The 19,958-nt window shown below is 44.6% G+C and overlaps 1 protein-coding gene across 5 annotated transcripts; it reads right to left on the bottom strand.

Moving 5' to 3' along the window:
* Positions 1-371: 371 nt before the first annotated feature.
* On the bottom strand, positions 372-18,650 carry Ccnj (cyclin J). Of its 5 annotated transcripts, none has more exons than XM_032891944.1 (6): positions 18,359-18,650; positions 17,201-17,310; positions 11,926-12,136; positions 3,999-4,298; positions 3,756-3,915; positions 372-3,250 (listed from the first exon to the last, which is right to left on the bottom strand). In XM_032891944.1, the coding sequence occupies exons 2-6, from the start codon at positions 17,267-17,269 to the stop codon at positions 2,851-2,853; spliced, it is 1,140 nt and encodes a 379-aa protein (XP_032747835.1). In that variant the 5' UTR covers positions 17,270-17,310; positions 18,359-18,650; the 3' UTR covers positions 372-2,850. The 5 variants fall into 5 exon arrangements, with proteins under 5 accessions (XP_032747835.1, XP_032747836.1, XP_032747834.1 ...); XM_032891945.1 differs by lacking the exon at positions 18,359-18,650 and adding an exon at positions 18,221-18,255; XM_032891943.1 differs by lacking the exon at positions 18,359-18,650 and adding an exon at positions 17,867-18,049.
* Positions 18,651-19,958: the final 1,308 nt, after the last annotated feature.

The following is a 19,958-nucleotide window of genomic DNA, read 5'->3' as shown; positions in this document are numbered from 1 at the left end:
TGTTCTATCCTGTATTTTTGCTTTTGCTTTTATTTTTCCTGTTTGTTTTCTAAAGATTGAGATAAAGAGGCTTGGAGTTAATAGGTGGGAGGGATCTGGGAAATAAGGGAAAACTTACCAGAATATGTTATATGAAAAATCTATGTTCAATTAAAAAAAATTTAGTTCCTAACACACAACTCATTTTAAGGCAACAGAGTTGTCTGCTAAACTCTAATAGCTTCAATGCTCAGGATGTAATACACAAAAGAACAAATGTTTCCAGCCCCTGCACAATGTTTTATATCTGGGTGCCTCTTATTAAATATACTTGTGACTGCGAGTTTGACACACATGACAGCACAGCCCATATTTAAAACAAAAGCGGATCGTTTTAGTGAAAATTACTTTTATTTTAAAATCAAGTGCACAGCACTCACTGACCCTGCTGTGTAGACCCTGCTGTGTAGACCCAGCACCATACTCACTGTGTGTAGTTAGTCAGAGCACAGATATTTTGGTTTGCATTTTGTACTTGAATAGTGTTTATTTCATGGACTCTGGTTAAGTCCTTTACACACATCATTAATCTTTTCACAGTACACATTTAATGATGGTCCAGTAATCTCAAAACAAAACAGAAAAAAACCTTTAAGACTAATTAATAAATTAAACAAAATGAAACCCACACACTCCCACCCCCCAGCTAACTGTCGTTGAGTTGCATTTATATCGAATCCTGCTGTTTTTAGAAACAGTCATGATTCTCCAGCCTCCCCATCTGGGCATGCAGCAATAGTCATGAATTATTTGACTCCACCCCCAGAAGGATTAATCCAGTGTTCTTTAGCTTTTAAATATAAACTGGAAAGTGTTAATAAGCTTTTTAAAAAAGGCAAGTCTTCTTTGACAACAAGAATGACACATAACCAATCAATAAAAGCACTGACAGGACATTAAGTTACCACAGGCACTGACTGTTGCTTCAAGTTAGGATTCTATCCCAATCTCTTACATTCATAGCATTACTGAGGTAGTTACAACACTGAAAACTGGACTCCATGTTGCTGGGCTCTATCTGTGAACGTGAAAGATACATTATCTTTTGAACCTACTTCCTCCTAATAATTCAAGTTTTCTTAAGAGTTATAAAATCCAATTAGCAGCCATTTTAAAGAGGAAAAGCGATACGTTCCTACAACAGTTTTCACGCTTGAAAACCATTCACGAGTGTTCTTACCTGAGTGGTTTTCATCACTGACTAGTAGTAAGTCCACACCATGCCTTATGTACGCTAAATATAAAAGTTAGCTTCCTTTTAAGGAAAACATTTCTCTAAGAATTCCTGTTGGCAGAAGCTACCCACCGCACTTCTCCACCGGAGCTTCCTCTCTCAGTCCACCACGCTGTGGAGCCCTGCCCTGCCCTGCCCTGCCCTTCCCTTCCCAGCAAAGGCCACTGACTCCTGCTGCACACCCACATCTTTACAGTGAGCTCTCATCATAGACACTGTGGTCTCTCAGCGGCCACAGTCTCCCTTCTATTCAAGTGCTCTCTTATAAAAACACACACATCTGACTCGTCTTAAGCCAGGAAGTCTCCCTCCACCAGCTCTCTGCTCTTCCATGGTAAGAGTACACCAGACTCACAGCTTGTCGGTTCTCACGTCTGTCCTCCCCACCTCCTGACGGTACCTCACAGCCAGGTCGCCCTTGCTAGGACTACTGTTGCTGTTTCACTCACGCCCAGTACAGTGAGTTGTCCCTGGGTAGTTACAGTCAACCACAGAAAGCAGCTATTGGAGTCAATGCCCTGCCCTGACTTTCTGGATCCCAAGGGTGCTCAAGAACCACCCTCCCCACAAAGTGCTGCACCAGCCCGACCTGAGGACGACCCTAGCCACCCTCAACTCCAGAACAATCCTACCAGACTCCACTCTAGCACTGACCCTTTCCAGGAGGCCTTCTCCTGAACACTGTCTTACGAGCGACAACCAATCTGAGTACAGGCCTCTGACTGCACTGCGTGATGCGCACGCCGTCCATGCACGAACTCAGGACCCATGTCGTTCATCCTGTGCTATGATCTAGTTCATCCCAGCAGGGGCACTGCAGCCTTACACAGGTAGTTCATGTCCTAACATTCTCAAGGCATGTTGGTTACAACTAAGTGTTTCCAAGTACTACAAGTTCCCTGAGTTAGATGTGCTAAACCCTGAAGAATCGGGGCTGATCACTTAGGGGGAAAGGTAGCAGAGCAAAACAAAATTATGACCATGATTTCAAGGTATGTATCTGCTTCGCCTCTAACTGTAGTATATAAATCCAGCACCTATATTTATGATATGAAGTTATATAAAATCATATGGATTTTTTAACTGCACAGATTAGTATACTTAGCAACCGATGAGTTTGAATTTAGAAACCTACCAGTAGGTCACAAAACTCTGAGCTGCAGGATTAAAACAATTCTTCAAAAATTAATACTGTAACTTTCCTTCATAGAAGATGGTTTGGCAAGTCCACAGATAAACACTAAGTCTTTGACATGTATGCCAGCATAAGGCCAAAGCCCACCACAGGTCAAATCTTAGAATGGCAAATTTTCTGCTGTATTGAGCATTTCGAAATATTTGGACCATCAGCCAAGGACTGGGACATTTCTGTCACATAGGATTTGACACATGTCACTACTTGCCAAGTCCTCCTAGGTACTCATGGTACTGAAAGGGACACTCAGTCTTCTGGTGCTGGGCCGCTGCTCTGTGGTACTATTTGCATCCTTTCCTTCTGAAGAGGAGTACATGAGCCTGCTCCAGAGCTCTCCGTCTCAGCACCGTCCGGGTTATCTATGACCCGCACACATACGTCATCACCTCTCAAAGCATGGGGTAATGCATGGGAAATGCTCGTTTATCTGGTAACTCCGGTTATAGGAGACACTGAGGCAGGGTTTAACTTCCACTGGTATTGCCAGGGACATCCCAACACCAGTCTGCATGTGGCCAAGGCCCTGAACACTGGTCTGAAAGCCGGCAGGACAAGTCTGCAGCGTGTAAGACGAGGCGTGTGTGGCAGACACAATCTGCTGACGGCTCGGCTGTTCCGACACAGGATGTCGATACTGCACGGAGGGCTGATGAAGATACTGAGGCTGCTGGAAGTGAGCTGGCCGTGAGGGCTGCGCTGTCTGCAACACAGTCAGCTGTGCTGACTGAGGAGCCGACTGTCCCCTCTGTTTGTTTGCTTCTTTCACGTCATTGTCGTGAGCACTGAGACAGAAGAAAGGGAACAGTAACAGCACCTGGCAAGAACACAGCGAAGCCCCTCCTCCCACCCCTGCCACTGCTCACTCCACAAACCACTGCTGCCACCCAGGTCTGTCAGTCCAGCAAGTCACACCTTCCCTGTATCCTTCTCAAGTGTCCATCTTGACATGAGCAGTGCTGGTGGCTTTGGGGACTCTAGGCCACACCCTGGCAACTCTTAAATTCAGTGGCATGGACATGGGAATGGAGTAAGAGTGGCCTGGACTCAGTGCTGTGGGTCTGCAGACATACAACAAAGCTCCTTGTCCTGCCAAGTGCTGAGGGTCATAGCAGTGACAGGGTCACAGCAGAGGGCTCCTGGGCTGCAGAGCCCGTTTGTTCACAGTAGTGAGCGACTGACAGAAGTGCTCTGAGAACCTCGAGCCTCTGAGAAGTAACTTTTAGGATACACTGTACACAAAGGAAAACACCACCTAGAAACTAAAAATGCAAGAGCAAAAAGGCTTACAGCAGCAGCCGCTCAATACACTGCACCAAGAAGTCCCAGGAGTAAGCAGTGAGACGGTGCAGTCTTGTGGGCCATGTTGGAGACAGACGAAGGATAATTCTCGAAGAAGCCACACATGCAGCAGCTACTAAAGAAGGTGCATAATTTAGAAAGGCATAATCTGTGGAGACATCAAAAACGAACTTGAGCAACAGAACACGTGAGTCAGCATGCAGTCACACGAGGGCACTCTCAGCAACTCACCTTGCAGAGACACTTCCAGGAAGTAGTCTGCATACTTGGCCATGTAAAGTTTAGTCTTTTCCAGGCAAACCATCGGCCAGCCGTCATGAAGGTCCGTCTCGTGTACTGCCTCAGAGAGGTAATACTCAATGAAATGGGCAGCCGTGGGAAGGCAGAGGTTCCACTGGAAGGTCTCCAGGAGCAGGAGCTCCATGTGCAGCAAGTTCTGCTTCGTCAGCACCAGGTTCATATTAGTCATGCAGCCCAGGCTGTTGAGCTGCTCCAGCTTAGGCACGCTGTCCTCTTTCTCTTCAAATTTACCTTGTAAAAAGGAGTGGGAATGTTAGCAAAGTGGGGTTCGGAGGTCTCGCCAGCCAAATGGGATGTGCCAGCAGGATTCAGGTTTAAGAACCGTTTCCTCTGTGTCCTAAAGATGCACTTCACCAGAGCGCTCTTCTGTCCCGTGTCATCCTCTTCCTAGGATTCCCCACCCTTGACCTTTAACCATTCTCTGAAAACAACATGTGCATATACCTGAAGTGTGTCCTATGGCACAAAGGAAACAGTCTATGTGCTAACAAGGCCAGGGGTTTTTGTGGACAGAGGGTAATTGGAGAACATTATTTTCTCATGTCAAGAATTTAACATGAGAACTTTACGTGGCCGAAGTAGTTCTTAACTTCTTCTGAAAACCAGTCAGCACCAAGTATATTTAATCTTGGCAAGTTTTCAACATAATCTCAAGAGCAGAGAAAAACAAATGATGGAGGGAAAACCGAGTAAATGTGTCTAATACAGGCACTTCTATTTCATAAACAAAAGCACAAAGAGTAAGCCTACTGCTAAGTCTCTTTTCTGTACATGTGTTTTTAAGAAACAGAGCGGGACTAGGTATGGTGGTGCATGCACACAGCACGTGTGCCTGTAACATCTGGGAAGCTGACACAGAACAGGAAGTAAGAGGCTACAATACAGACTACATAGTGAAAAGCTCACTGAGGTGGTTCAGTGGGGAGAGGTGCTCAGTGTGCAAGCCTGGAAACCTGAGTGCACCCCCAGAACCCCAAGGGTGGAAGCAGAGATCAAACTTCACAAAGTTGTCCTCTGATCACCACAAAGCACACGTAACCCCAGGGTGGTGCGCCCCTTCCCTCTAGTACTGTTTGAAAGCCAGAGGGGGGGGGAGGAAGATTCTTATCCTCTTTTAAATCCCTTAGCAAAGCAGAACAGTAGTGAAGGTCACACTGTGGAGCTCATTATCTGAGCATTAACTTCTCAGAACATACCCAACTGATGTTCCAACTATTCACGGTGAGGGGTAAGCTTTCCTTTCTACCTAAGAAAAATGTTCCTATGGTTTATGAAACAACTTCCATTTCCATTTCCAAATAAACATTCCTATGCGTAAAGCACGCCCTTGGGTACGTCTGTCTCTGGGACATGGTGGTTCACAGAAGAACAGAGACTGGGACTAAAGCACACACTCTCTCAGAACTGTGTTCTATTTTACACTGAAGGTAAAAAATTATAATTATAGACTTCTCTCAAGGGATTATACACTAATTCTTTTTCAAAACTATTATTAGAAAGTTATTTTCCAGAAGCACACATTATTATATATAAAACTGTTTTAATATCTTGACAATGATCTCAATATATCTGCTTGCCTTGGAAACCTTGTAATTTTAATCTACCCATTTATAAACATTTTATAAAGAAGGGAAATCTGCCAAAGCAAGGAAAGTAATATTTCCTGGTGAAGGGTCTCTTCTTGAAGGGCTGGATTTGTAACCCTGGTTAAAGCTGGTACCACAGATGGCAGAGGCCAGGGCCACTGGGCGGGCTGGTGTGCCGGTGGTGGGCAGCCAGAGGGGCTTTGCTCACACTGGCTCACCTCGGAGAGAAAGAAAATCCCGCTGCTCACCTAGGAGTCTGCTTAGGGAACAGAACAGGGCTAGGAAGATGTGTCCCTGACACCAGGAAGCGCTAAGCTATTTTGAAAAAAAACTTAAACCCAAAGAAGCAGAAGACAGCTATTCTTGCTCTAGAGAGACTGAACTTCTTTAAATCTAAACTCCAACTGCTCTTGAATGAGCTTTATCCACACGTTAGCAACTGTTTTACAAAACGACACTGCTGGCCCTTTTCAATTTTAATTTCAAAACACGGTTTACACTGCCCAGGCTGGTCTCCGGAGTATCTGGAATCCCAGATACACCCCACCCCACCGCTGCCGCCATCTCTCCAGCTCGAAACCATTCTAAATATTACTGCTGAGGAGGAAAACTTAATAATGCAGACTTTAGGGATCCAGACAGCCTCTCCCAGTTCAAGTCATGTGAAAGTGGCATTTTACAATACCACGACAGTGGCCTTCACATTACAGTGGTGCTCAGCATTACCCCTGAGCAGGAAAGGAAGCCACTGTCCCCAGAGTAATCACAAAGCTCGGTGGAGGAGAATGGTGCAGGTGGTTGCTGTCTCCCATGAGTCACTAAGGCTTTCAAGCACTTGGCCAATTGGGTAGCAGCAGTACTGGCTGCACACTTCAAAGAAATGTTATAAAAGTTAATGAGTTTACTTATGTCATATTTTAAGTTGCTTTGAAAACATTAATATACCATAATTCACCATAATTCAAGGATCAAGGGGGTTTCAAATCCCCCCTTTGAAACTTTCATCATCAAAAAATAAAAACTATTTATGGTCAATTTCAAGCTCAAGAAACCAAGGCATTACGTAAGGTTAGCCAGTTCACCCAAGGACAGTAAGGTGAGTGAAACCAAAACTGAAGGGCAGACGGACGACTTTTACATTCCCAAACCAAAGCACGACGCCAGACTACATGGGACAGCTATCAGGATGGCAGACTGTATCTATGTTTATAAATATTCAGCTATAAGTGTCTAGGAGTCTATATGCTGATTTTCAAACTTAAAAATAAACTGCATGGGCTGGAGAGACGGCTTATCCATTAAGAGCTCTGGTTCTTTCAGAGGAGCCATATGGCAGCTCAAAACTGTCTGTAACTCCAGCTTTAGGGAATCCGACACCCTCATACAGACATTCATAAAGGCAAAACACTAATGCGCGTAAAATAAAAATAAATCTTTTAAAAATAAAAATAAAATAAATTTTATGCCAGGCACAGTGCACAGGCTTTTAATCCTAGTTCTTGGGAGCAGAAGCAGGTGGTTTAGGCCAGTTTGGTCCACCTAGGAGGCATCAAGTCAGCCAGCTACACAGTAAGACCCTGTGAAAATAGACAAGTGACACGCTGCACAATAACCACACTGGGGTCTAATCCAGTCTTAAGTTCCTAGGAACCTTTCCATCATGGACGGGGGAACACACCCAACCGCATGGACAAGAACTTCCCGAGCTGTGAAAACATACGAGCTCTGTGCATCTGCACCTATCCCTGTGTTAACTGCCTCATGTCTCTTGTTACATAGATCACAAAGATCGGGGTTTCACTTGACAGGAAATACCAGAAGCCATGTGACTATATCGATAAAGGACTCAGACAGGAAACGAGGACACAGGAAATTAATTCATCTGATTCCCGGAAAATAAAGAATTAGAGGCCAGAAACAAAATACCATGTTGTCTTCCCTTTGCAGGAAATGTAAGATCAGACATGGAGACCGCGGTTCCAAAGTCAGCCACAAATGACGGCTTCGTGGCGGAGGCGACCGACACAGTGACTAGGCTGACGATGCTCTCTGGTGCCCAGCCAGTGTTCTCTCCCTTCATTACCAACTCAGAAAGTCATCCACATTGTACACAAAGAATCCTCACAAGCACTAAGGCCATCAGCTTAGAAGAGAAGCAGAGAAAGAACAAGAAAAGGCAACTTATGGGGACTGGGAAGCAAATTCACTAAAAAATAAGACTTAAATCAAGCCAACTGTAAGCTTTAATTTTTCACCTAATAAAAAATAAAACTCAAGTCGGTATTGATGAGCAAAGAGAAACATCACTTGCTACAAACTGTTAGCACTAACAGCCTCTGACTGAAAGTCTTCACCTTGAGTCCACGATCATGAGCATCTATCAGAAGCCTCATTTCAAGGCTGCTTGCAAACTGCCCGCAAGCTCAAGGCTGCTCGAACAAGCCAAAGCAAGCCACAGAAAACAACTGAAATGTAAGAAGTTATTTTCCTGAAAAACACAGATCCACTTTAGAAACAGGCAGAGTCTTTAGGAGTGGAACAGGGAAACTGGTCCATACAAAGCAACACTTTCTATACTGCAGTTTTCCTGTGTGGCTCTATTTGCTCCTAAGATCAACTTGATAAGCCCAGTGTCTTTATTTCCATCTTATAGAGAATTAACCTGAGACTCAAAGTACTGCACTGGTGATTTAAACCTACAAACCTCACTAGTACAAGTGCTTTCAAATCAGAGAACATCCAGGCTCCTTCTTCCCACCTCAGTAGTGTAGCTCCCCAGGCAGGCGGTTTAAGCATTAGTTCCAAGAACATACAAACTCTGATCTGTCTTTGGCCACATTACACACAGCACCCAATCTATTAAATAATTGTCTCCTGATCTAATAGTTATGAACTATTCTTTATTTCATAATACACTCTCATATGCAGGGAGCAGACAGTGGGCAGTCAGAATATGAAGTCAATCTTTCTAATGGAGAGCTGCCACTGGTATCCAAATGGAAGAAAACAGGCAGAATATAAGAAATGCTGGCTACGGTGGCACAGGCCTTTAATCCCAGCAAGTGCACAGCAGAGGCAGGTGGATCGCTGAAGTTGAGGTCACCCTGGTCTACAGAGCAAGTTCCAGAACAGCCAGTACTATAAAGAGAAACCTTATGCGGGGCAAGGATTGAGAAAGAAGGAAAACAAAAATACAAGAAATACTAAAATAATCCCACAAATTTATACGAAGTATCAGACACTAAAAACAGACTATGTCTGTTTTGACCCATATTAGAGACTGAGAGAGGGGAGGCTATATTGTTGCTAACTAAATTCCAATCTTCTCAGTTCCTGACTGAGAATTGCTCCAACTCTGTAGGGCTGATGGGTTACCTGGACACGCCCCACTCTACAGTGGAAAAGTGGAATGTAAAAGCAGTTCTCTCAGGAAAACAGGTAAAAGGTGACAGCAGAACAAAGGGAGGAGGTATCTGGCTCTTCCAGTAGTAGCTGACTCCGGTGGTTTGAATGAGAATGTCTCCTAGGGTCGTATGTTTAAATGCTTGGTCCCCAGTGAGGTCTCAGAAGCCCCCACTGTTCCAGTTGGTATTCTCCCCCCCCACCCCTGTCCCCTCTCTCTCGTGGTTGTTTTCTCAACATGTAAACACTCAGCTACTGTTCCAGTACCGTGCTCGCCTGCTGCCATGCTCTGTGCCACAAAGGCACTGACACCTGCCCTCTAGAACAGCAAGCCCACTAATGCCTTTGTAAGTTATGGTCACGGTGCCTTGTCATGGTAGTAGGAAGTAACTAAGACAGTGACATGTGTCATTCATATCTAAACTAGCGCAAAGACAAACTACACCTTGTTACTAGAAAGAAGTTTTAAATTTAACAATTACACATTGCCACATAATTACACCAAATAATATTCCATAGAATAAAAGATCACAGCCATATACTGCAGTACATTTCAACCTATCCTAAGACACTACAAGAATCAAATTCCCTTCCTCTGTTGTGGAAACAGCAGACTTAGCATCCTGCACACAGGCTCTTACCATGCTGCCTGAATGCAGGTTCTACCATATCTGGCTTAAAATTCTTTAAGAACCAACTAACTCTCACAGTGAACCTTGGTGATTCTGTATAATATAAGAGACCCTACCTAGTTTGGTAAGTTAGTAAGCAAACTAATCACAATGTAAGCTATTTTATGAAACTACATTACTGTCATTCATAATTTCACAGTTCATCAAGCTTAGCTTCCTATCTGATTCAGAATACTCCGAGAACCACTGAAAGCAAGGTGGGACTTAGCAATCGTTGAGTTGACAGCAGCAGCCATAGCAGGCTAAAAAAAATATTTTTCATTAATGATCTAAAAAACTTAAGGTAGCACTCCCTGCTTTTATGTCTGATTGCCAGAGTTTGGCCTACTATGAGCATTATACCCTTAGCCTACATTCTATGGGATTAAACAAAACCAAACATGTTACCTGTGGATTTTCATACACCTGACCTATCAAGTATGAGTTTTTCCAATCTCATGTAGACAATTAAACACTAAAGGGCTCCAATTCAAAGCCAGTCATGAAACATCAGTAGTACTGTATATGAGACATCCTTTGAGTATAAAACTTTAATTAAATTATAATGTGTAAGTACTATTTCTCTGTCTAGATCTTAGAGGAAAACCGATTTCTGTGGGAGAATAAGCTATTCGGGGAGTACAGAGTACTCTGATAAGAACGGCACCAGAGGCACACACTGAGACTAGGCTGATGTGTAGTAAGGGTTCTAAATGCTCCACTAAGCAGTTCCTACGCTAAGGTAGGGCAGCGGGAAGCCATCACGGCTGGGGTTTTATTTACATTCATTTAGTTTCAAGAAGGATCTGAAGTTAATTTACAGAAGCCACTCAAGTAGAAGTCTCGGAGTAAGAAAATACAATCTAAGAGGATCAGGTATGGAAATGATCACTAACAGTGCACAGGGTTTCAGGTTTATTAGTGTGGAGAAGCTTCACAGCCTACCAGGAATGCTCTTATCATAGCAACCATACTGGATTCAAACTTTTCAGTGAGATCTGAGTCAAGGGAGATGATAGCAACTATATATTACTTTGAAATGAGGCTTAATGGCATAAATAATATAAAAACAGTATTACCAATTCCACTTCACATCAGATGTGACCTTTTTACATTACTGAATAAAGAGAATAAAAACTCAATTTTAATTATTTTACTTGTCCTTTCTCTTTAGTGCAGACACTAGCAAACCTCAAAATGAGTTTTGGCACCAAGAGGCCTAGCAGCACATTCTAAGTGGGTAATAAGTACAGTTCTATCAGATTATATACTGAAGCCACATTTGTACCTGTTGCAGAGAACCCGACTAAGTTCAGTAAGCCTATGTCAGCAGGCAAGACAAAGAAGTAGGGGCACCTTTAAGACAGAGTTTCTTAACGTCAGCATACATTCATGTTTTGAGAAAGAGAATCTTGGTTCCGGGGAACTGTTCTTCCAATTATAGGATATTTAGCAGCACCCAAAGCATTTATGCATTAGAAATTAGTAGCATTCCCAAAGTTGCTTCTGGTTGTCAATCACTGATCAAGAAAAAATAGATCTCAATCAAAATGGTACATCGAAATCACCTGTGGGATTTTTAAAGTGTTCAAAATAAAAGCACCCAATGCCTATTACTCAAATCCTGGCACGGATCTTAGTCACCCCTCTGCCTGCTGTTCCTGAATGTGTTGGCTAAAGGAGAAGGATTTACTTTGGCTTGTGGTCCAGAGGAAGACAGTCTATTGTTGGTGGGGAAGACAGTGGTAGGAATGGCTCCATCTGTAGGGAACAGGAAGCAGAGGCAAGGGAACGTAGGGGTTAGCTGGCTTTCTCTTCTTCTCTCTATGTAGTCCTGGCTCCAGCATGTAGTGTCATTTGCATTCAAAGTGGGTTTTTCCTTAGTTAAACCTCTCTGGAAATTCCCATGTGTAAAGTATGTCTCCTAGGAGATTCAAAATCATGTTTAGTTGACAATTACCAGTATTGTCTGAGGTGCCTAGAATTTGTAACAATCTTGATGAGGTAGGGTTTGGGCATTTGTTGTTCTAAAAAAAATGCCTGAACTATTTTTTAATATCTAGCTAACAACCATAATACGCATTTCCTAAAAGTAATAACGGGAAATGACTGGGCTTTGATAATAATTCAGTGAGTTCTCCACAGTTTTATCATATAAGCAAGTACGTCTTGGGTCGTGTAAATCAGAACCATACTCACTTGCCAGAAGCAGACAGGAGAGCGCAACTAAATGCAGCTGCTGGATGGAGCTGTCATAGCGGTCCATGAACAGGTCCAGCAAGTAGACTGCAAGATGTCGGGCAGAAGGGCAGAGTGTGAAGCGATTGCTCACAATGGCGATCAAATCAGCAAAATACCGCCTGAGATTCAGCTGAGGAGACTGGCCCTTGTAAGAAGGCAGCTTCAGCTCCTAAATGAAGAGGAAGAGTATTCCATCTATAGACATATCCTCATAATATCAAGAAAACATTTTGCTAACATATTATGTAGTAATTAATAGCTTAAAGACACGCTTTGCTTGAAGGGAATGCAGAAATAAAGTTGAGTGGAAGGTGTAGGCTTTAAGAAAAACACACACACAGCCAACCATACTGCAAATACAATCTTCCTCCGAGGAGGTCAACACTTTGGTTGAAAGGGAGCAGACTGGTGAGCAGGCTCCTGGAACTATGCAAACAATGTACCTGCAGGGTTGGGAAGGACCCAACAGCATCTTGTAATCTTGCTTCCCTCCCATAAGTCACAATCTTTATTTTGCTTTATTTTGCTAACATTCTTTATATACCTAATATTTTTCTAATCAAGATAATATTAAACAATTTATTTTAAAATTCTGTATTATTAGGAGATTCTGTGGGTGAGAATATAACTTAGTTCCTATCATGTACTAAGCCCTGGGTTCAGTTCACACAACACAAAACATACACACACACACACACACACACACACACACACGGGAGGGAGGTTGTACAAATGTGTATCAAGATGGAAGGCTTTGAAATTCATTTTGTAAGATCCATGTGACGTTGAGACTAAACCTCACAGGTAATCACAACAGAAGAACCATGAATACCAAAAGCAGAGAGAGATAAAACAAAAATGAGACTTCATAAACAAAGTGTATCTTGAAGGAAACCATCAGACTGAAAAGGACAGTCCACAGGACAGGAGGAAACATTTAAATTCATATATCTGATAAGATGTTATTAGCCAAATTACTTTTAAAGCTTTCTTTCTCTTGTTCTAGAATATGAGGAATTGAACCTATGGCCTTGCACAGGCTAGAGACCATGTTACTGAGATACATTCCCAATCCTTCCCAAATCACACAAGGAATTCCTACAACTTAAAAGCAATAAAACAACCTAATTTTAAAGTGGGAAAATAACGTAAATAGCCATTTTCCCTAGGAAAACAGACAAGCTTTCCAGGAAAGCATGGGGATCCAAACCAAACCCCCAGAACCTATAAAACGCTGGGGACAGCTGCCCATGCCTCCAACTCCAGCATCAGGGGAAGGCAGAGACAGGCAGACTCCCTGGGTTTGCTGGTTGCCAACCCAGCCAAAAAGAGTTCAGTGAGAGACGCTTTCCCAAGGCAATGCAATGGAGAGAGGAAGACACCCGGAGTATTAATTACACACACACCACACACACATCAATTCAATGTAACTTGAAGACATACAGAGAAAAAAAACCAAAGAAACCAGAAAGCACATAAATAGATGCTCGACATCTTTAATCATTAAGAAAATGCAAACCCAAAACCACAAGCTTCTACTTCATACTCATCTAGAGTGCTATTATCAAAAAAACAGCCCACCCGCAAAGAGCCCTAAACAAAGGGAAAATAACAAGCATTGTGTAGGATACGGAGAAACTAGACTCCCTGCCCATTACTAATGGTGATGTAAAGTGAGGTAACTGCTATGGACAGCGGTCTGGTAGTTCTCAAAAACTTAAATATAGAATCGCTCCAGGACTCCGCATTTCCACTTTTAATCATATATCCCAAATATCTGAAAGGAGGGAGAGAAGACAGGCATTTGTACACCCATATCCATAACACCATTACCCACAATGAGCAAAATGTGGAACCAGCAACCCCAATGCGAAGGGGCAGACGTGTGGGCACACATGCTACTTGGCTTTCAAAAGGAAACTGACATATGCTGCAAGGGTGAACCTTGGAGATCACACACAAGGACAATTATTATATTAATATGATCCCATTTACCCGAAATATTTGGTCAAAGTCATAGAGGCTCAAAGTAGAATAGTGGTCACTGGGGTAGGAACCTGAGAACTGGGAAGTTTGTACTGAGTTTTAGTTTAGAAAGCTGAAAACTTAGATTCCCAGGGATAAACAGTGAAAACTGCCTCAACAGAATTAGAATGCAGAGATCATACAATGTGCTGCTGAGAACATCAAAGAAGACCTAGGGGAAAGGGAGTTCTAGAAAAAGAGGCCTGAATATTACCTTAAAAGGCAAACTGTGGATCATACCTGGAAAATATTGGTGGGCTTTATTTTTAACTATGATAATCTTACCAACATTAGTAAAATCAGCCTGGACCCCAGGGCCATCAATGAGAGTTGGTTCTCACTGCTATCACTGTGTGAGTCATGGTATTTGTGGGTAGGCACACAGGCCATCAATGAGAGTTGGTTCTCACTGTTATCACTGTGTGAGTCATGGTATTTGTGGGTAAGCACACAGGCCACAGTGCACACATGGAGATGAGAGGACAGATTTGCAGAGTTGCTTTTCTCCTTCATCTTGGTGAACTCGGGGTAAAACTTGGATCATAAGCACCTTTACCTGTTAAGCTACGTCCCCAGCCTCAACAGAAGAGTTAAAGTAGCACGAAGAACATGGTGCACTTGCCTTTCTCAGTGGGAAAGTACAAGTACTCACCAGACTGTCAGAACCTATTGTCTGCGCAGGTATGGAAAAGAAACTACGCTGTCCTCAGCTGCATGTTCCCTCTGCTATCTTCCTTAGTGCCTTAGGATGGAATACCCATGCTCAAATCACAGGATCAAATTGGGAATCCAGAGCACAGGACGCCAGATGTAGCACTGTAAGTCTCCTTTCTAGCCAGTTTGGAAATAAAGGCCTATAGGAAACTAACAGGTGTAACTACAACTCCTTGGACCAATACTCTTAGTTTCTCACAAAACTATGATTGTTCCCATTTGTCTGTGTAGCTCCTCAAATACTTTCCAGAGAGTTACGAGACTGGAAGATGGGGCAGAATGATAAGAAGAGAAGACAGGCAGTTAAAGGGACAGCTGAGTGGTAAGTCTTTTTGCATGGGAAGCTGTATCTACAAAACTAGCCCAGTTGGCGTTCATTATATTTCACTTCTTCCCAGTCAATACAATGTTGGTCACATCAACTATTTCTTTAGAATTAGGTGGGTCTAAACCTAGACTATCTTTCATAGGAGATGAATGGCAACTGCCCTGGGGAAAAGTTACATTCAGATGCCTTCAACTTAAAAAACAGATCGTTGGAGTCTATGCGGGCAAGGGTCATGCTGGTGTCACCAGTTACTGCTCTAACTCCTTGCACATATTAGGTACTGATCAAACCACTGATTAATAGCTGACTTTAGCATTTTTAATGAGAAAATTTATTTAACTTGACTCCAGTGCACTACAAATAGTGACCTGTCCAGCTGTAAAGTTAATGTGAATCCTTTATAAAATGTTACCATTGCCTGAAATCGGGACCATCAAACTGAGCTTAAAGACAACATAAAGGCAACCCTAAGTAGTTTGCAACAGGTGGCTGGAGACAGGCTTCAGAGGGAATCCTCCACATCCATCCAACTGACTGCAGGGCTACCTTATTCCCTGGTTCCTTCAGAGACTATGTAAAAGCGTGCAACAAAACCTAACTTAAAAAAAAAGAAAATTCTTCTTCTAAGATTACCTACAAAACTAATTCTGACAATTACTTATGATTAAAACCACCTACATATAAAATATTATAACTAAAAATCATAGAGAGCACCATGAAAAAAACATCTTTAAACTGTCACATACTCACACACAAAGTTATCATTTATACCAAGTTAACTAGTTTTGCTACATAGTAGAGAGGTTAAAAGACTGACACTTAGAAAATCCAAGCATCTCTCCCCAAAAATCAAAAGTGAATTGGGACAACTTTTCCCTCTAACATTCCAAAGAACCATTCCATAGTTGGGACATTTATGTAGAGCAATCTCACAGGGGCTTGGGGTGTATTGAGGGTAAGCGACTGAACATCAGGATTAGTAAAGAACTGTTGGAAATTTCAAGCTGGGTGTGTGCGATTTTATCAACAAGCCAAGATCCAGTGTCCCAACCTGCTTAATTTGGTCAGATACACAAGATACAAATCTATTATCATTCTAAAATCCTTAAACCGAAAGCTGCAAGATCTTATTAAAGAGTCAGCTGTTTTGATTCTTTCCAAGTTTTCTACACTTAACTTGGCCCTTTCCATCCAAGGTGAAACCGAGTTGAGTTAATCTTTCTGGATCTTTCCTCTGGCTGTCAGAGAAGCAGGGCTAGCTCATAAATCTGACTTATGACACACATGGTGAAAATCATTACTTAGACAACAATATACATACTTTGGTCCCAAAAGAGTGTATTCTTTTTTTCAGTGTTTATTAAATACACTGTTTCTGCTCTCTACACTGCCATTACGAAGGGTAGCTCCTTCCACCATAACAAGGCTTGCTGAATAGCCTCGATCTGAAGGACCAAGTAACAGTACGTTAGCACATACTCTTCCACTGTTCTAAGTTCCTCTACGGTATATGCTTATCAGACTTCACGATCATCCCATAAGAAATGTTCCATCGGGGATTGGGGATTTAGCTCAGTGGTAGAGCGCTTGCCTAGGAAGCGCAAGGCCCTGGGTTCGGTCCCCAGCTCCGAAAAAAGAACCAAAAAAAAAAAAAAAAAGTTCCATCGTTATTTCTCCTTTTGAAGATGACAGAAACTGAGAAACAGAAAATTAAGTAGTCTGAAGTCTCACGGCAAGTTTGGCAAAAGCCCGGAGAACTGAGTATGTATGGGGCTTACAACAGCTACTTGTAACAGCAAGGTATGAAGGAGGGGTGTTTTCTAGAACAAGGCGCTCGCTCTCTCTCTCTCTCTCTCTCTCTCTCTCTCTCTCTCTCTCTCTCTCTCTCACACACACACACACACACACACACACACACACACACACACCCATGGTCCACCTGGCAACACTGGAACATCATCAACCTTCCTTCTCCAAACTACCACGCCCCAGTTCTCTTCACATTTACACGTTCTCCTGATGCATTCGAGGGAAGGAAGAAGTTAATTAACTTTGACAAATAAGCAAACTCGCCTTCTCTGGCCTGGAAGGAAGAGAGTAAAGAACCTGACTGGCCTTTCCAGGAAGCCCAAGAGCCGGGATGGGAAGGTCGGGTCTCGGGGTTACCTTGTACCGAAGCGCCTGGTGAATATCCGCAGCCAGCTGTCCTCGCCACCACTGCCCCTCCAGCTCCATGGAAGCCGGAGGCGCGCCCAGCCAGACGCCGCAACTTCAGTCTGGAAGACACGCCCCAGACGCGGTCACCTCCAGCAACTCTCCCCGTGTCCCCCCACGACCCTCCGCGTGCCCCCTCCTCCAGGGATGTGATCTCAGGTCACCCCGCGCGGCTGCTCATCTTCACCTGACCCGACCCCAAGCCATCTTCCAAGGCCAGCAAGGCCCGATCTACCCAGTTGGGAAGCTCCGGCTTAGTCTGCAATCGCCCGCTGCACGAGCTACAGAAAAGTGCGAGCTCGGAAAGCTCAGGGTCGGACGGCCCGCTTCGGGCTCTCTGAGTCCTGGGTTCGAACTCAGTCGCCCGCACATAGGCGCGGGAGCCCTGACTCTGTCGGGACGCCGCCGGAATGGAGGGTGACCAGGGCGCGAGGCCAGGTCCGCGCCGACAGCCCGGCACGCTCCACCACCCTGGGGATCTGAGGTGCGCCCGCCGCGGCGCGGCCCCGGAGCAACGAACAAAAGGCCGGGCGAGCGGGCGGCCGTGCTGCGCGCCTCGGAGCCTCCTCTCGCTTCGCTGCCCTCCCGCAGGCCTGCCCGGCCCACGCGGGTTCTTACCCGGAACCGCGGCCCTCACAGCCCCAGCCCGGCCGGCGTTCGCGGGGCGCCGGCAGCGTTCATGCCGCGGACGGTCGGCCGCGAAGCCCCCGCCTCAGCTTGGGCCCAGCACCCGGGCGCTCGCGCCGCCCATTGTTAAAGGACCGGCAGGCGGCTCGCTGTACAAAGCCAGCGCCGGGGCACGGGCCGCCCGGCGCTGCCAATCCGCTCTCGCGATACAGCGGAGTCGCGCCGCGCCATCCAATCGGCGGCCGGGCCGAGCCAGGTGCGAGTCCGTCTCCACAGCCCCCGCCTGGTGTCGGGCAGTCTCGCTCTGCAACCCGGGCTGTCTGTCGGCGCCCGAGGGCTGCTCACCTGCAGAGAATCTCCGATCCGTCCCGGGTGCGGGCAAAGAGCGGCGCGGGTCTGGCCCGCTGTCTCACTTCCGAGGGGCTGCTCTCCCGGACCCCCCAACCCCAACCCCAACCCTTCCAAATGGGCTTTAGCTCTTACCAGTCCCTAAAGCGCTTTGGTTGTCAAGTTCTACTCCAGTTTCCTCTCTAAATCCAGTACTCTTTGAGCTCTTCTAACTCAGCTTTTCTTGTTGCTTTCGCTTCAGCGATTCACGACTGGAATTAACATCTTTAGCAACCTGGCTTGTCAAATCCATAATGGATGTAATTGGCCATCTGTGGTGGTCAATGAAGAAACCCTAAACGGTGGGAACAACGCTCACTCAATAGAGGTGATGCTGGAATTGGTGTGTGAGTAACAGAAACCCCATCAATTGTATTTGAAAGTGGACCACCACAAAAGAAGTAGACCGGTCCACAGATATAGAGCGACTTTTTTTCAATATTTAAACATAAATCATGAGACCTCACCCCTTACTTTGAATATTTTGTTTAGAAAGAGGAAGAGTGACAAAGGGCTACTACAAAAAGATGAGTGCACACGGCGGGGAGCCTGACTTATCACACCGGTGTTTGCATACATCCCGGAAGGACTGCTGCAGACCCGGGTGTGACAATGTTACACAATGCCCTGGGAAAGCAGGGATTCAGGAACTGATGGGAAGAAAATGGAAGCGTACACGTGAAAGTTGGCAGAACCCAGCCTAGCCTGGTGCAGTTGGGGAAGAGGCTACTGGCAGAGGAGAAGGACGTTATCTGACTAAAATTTTCATGTCGTTTATGGTATTTAAATAGTCCCCAAGTCCTCGGTTTCCAATTCATGACTAGTAAGCAGCTTTATGGCGATAATTTGGCATCCAAATGACTTAAGAGTCCAGGCCTTCTTAAGAACCTTTTCGGAAAAGTGGGTCATAGACTGTAATCGTCTGTGTGATCCTGTAATAAGCAGGTTGTCCTACAGTCTCTACTTTGAAGACGTTTGCCGGGAGATACTGGTTTAGAAAGCATGTATTATTCTAGGCTTAGATGGCTCAGAATAAGATGCCAATATTCATTCTTGTTCATGCCTGTGTATGTCTCTGGTGGTCTTAGAGTCCTAAAAGGAATTTCAGCCCCCCCCCCTTTTTTTTTTTTTCATTTCTTTAGAGTGAGCTGGGCAGAAAGTTACCTCAATTGTTGTGTTCCCATAGTTTACATTCTACTGGGAAGAGAAAGTCATAATAGATGAGAAATAAATCCATACCACATGGTAACAGGTGCGGTGAGGAAAACAAAATGAAAGACTAGTTAGGTGGATGTTGTTTTATGATAGGAAAGCCATGCAAAGGCCTGAGGGGAAGTAAGTGACTGGGTATCTAGCTGGCGGACGGGTGTGCCAGACAGAGGGGCTATAAACGCAAAAGGGTTCTCAGGAGAAAACGGATTCGGAAGGAAAGTGGAGGACGATTTACATCTTCTGTAAAGATACTCCAAACTTGAAGTGACTAGCAAGGGTTTCAAAGTGAACCGGACAAGGCACCCCACAGCCAGAGAATGGAACCTTGAGTCGGGTTGCAAGAGGTGAGGGGGGGACCAGATTCTCCGGTAGGCCTTTGTAATTCCAGGTACTTCAGGCAGTGGGAAGCCGCCATGCTCTGGCGGCCAAGACACTAACTAACATCAGAACACGCAGGGGAGGGGATTATTCATGAAGTTCTCTG

The sequence above is a fragment of the Rattus rattus genome, chromosome 2 (genome assembly GCF_011064425.1).
Source record: "Rattus rattus isolate New Zealand chromosome 2, Rrattus_CSIRO_v1, whole genome shotgun sequence".
Taxonomy (NCBI): Eukaryota; Metazoa; Chordata; class Mammalia; order Rodentia; family Muridae; genus Rattus; species Rattus rattus.
Note: the sequence above shows the minus strand (reverse complement) of the source record. Positions and strands in the feature narration are given on the sequence as shown.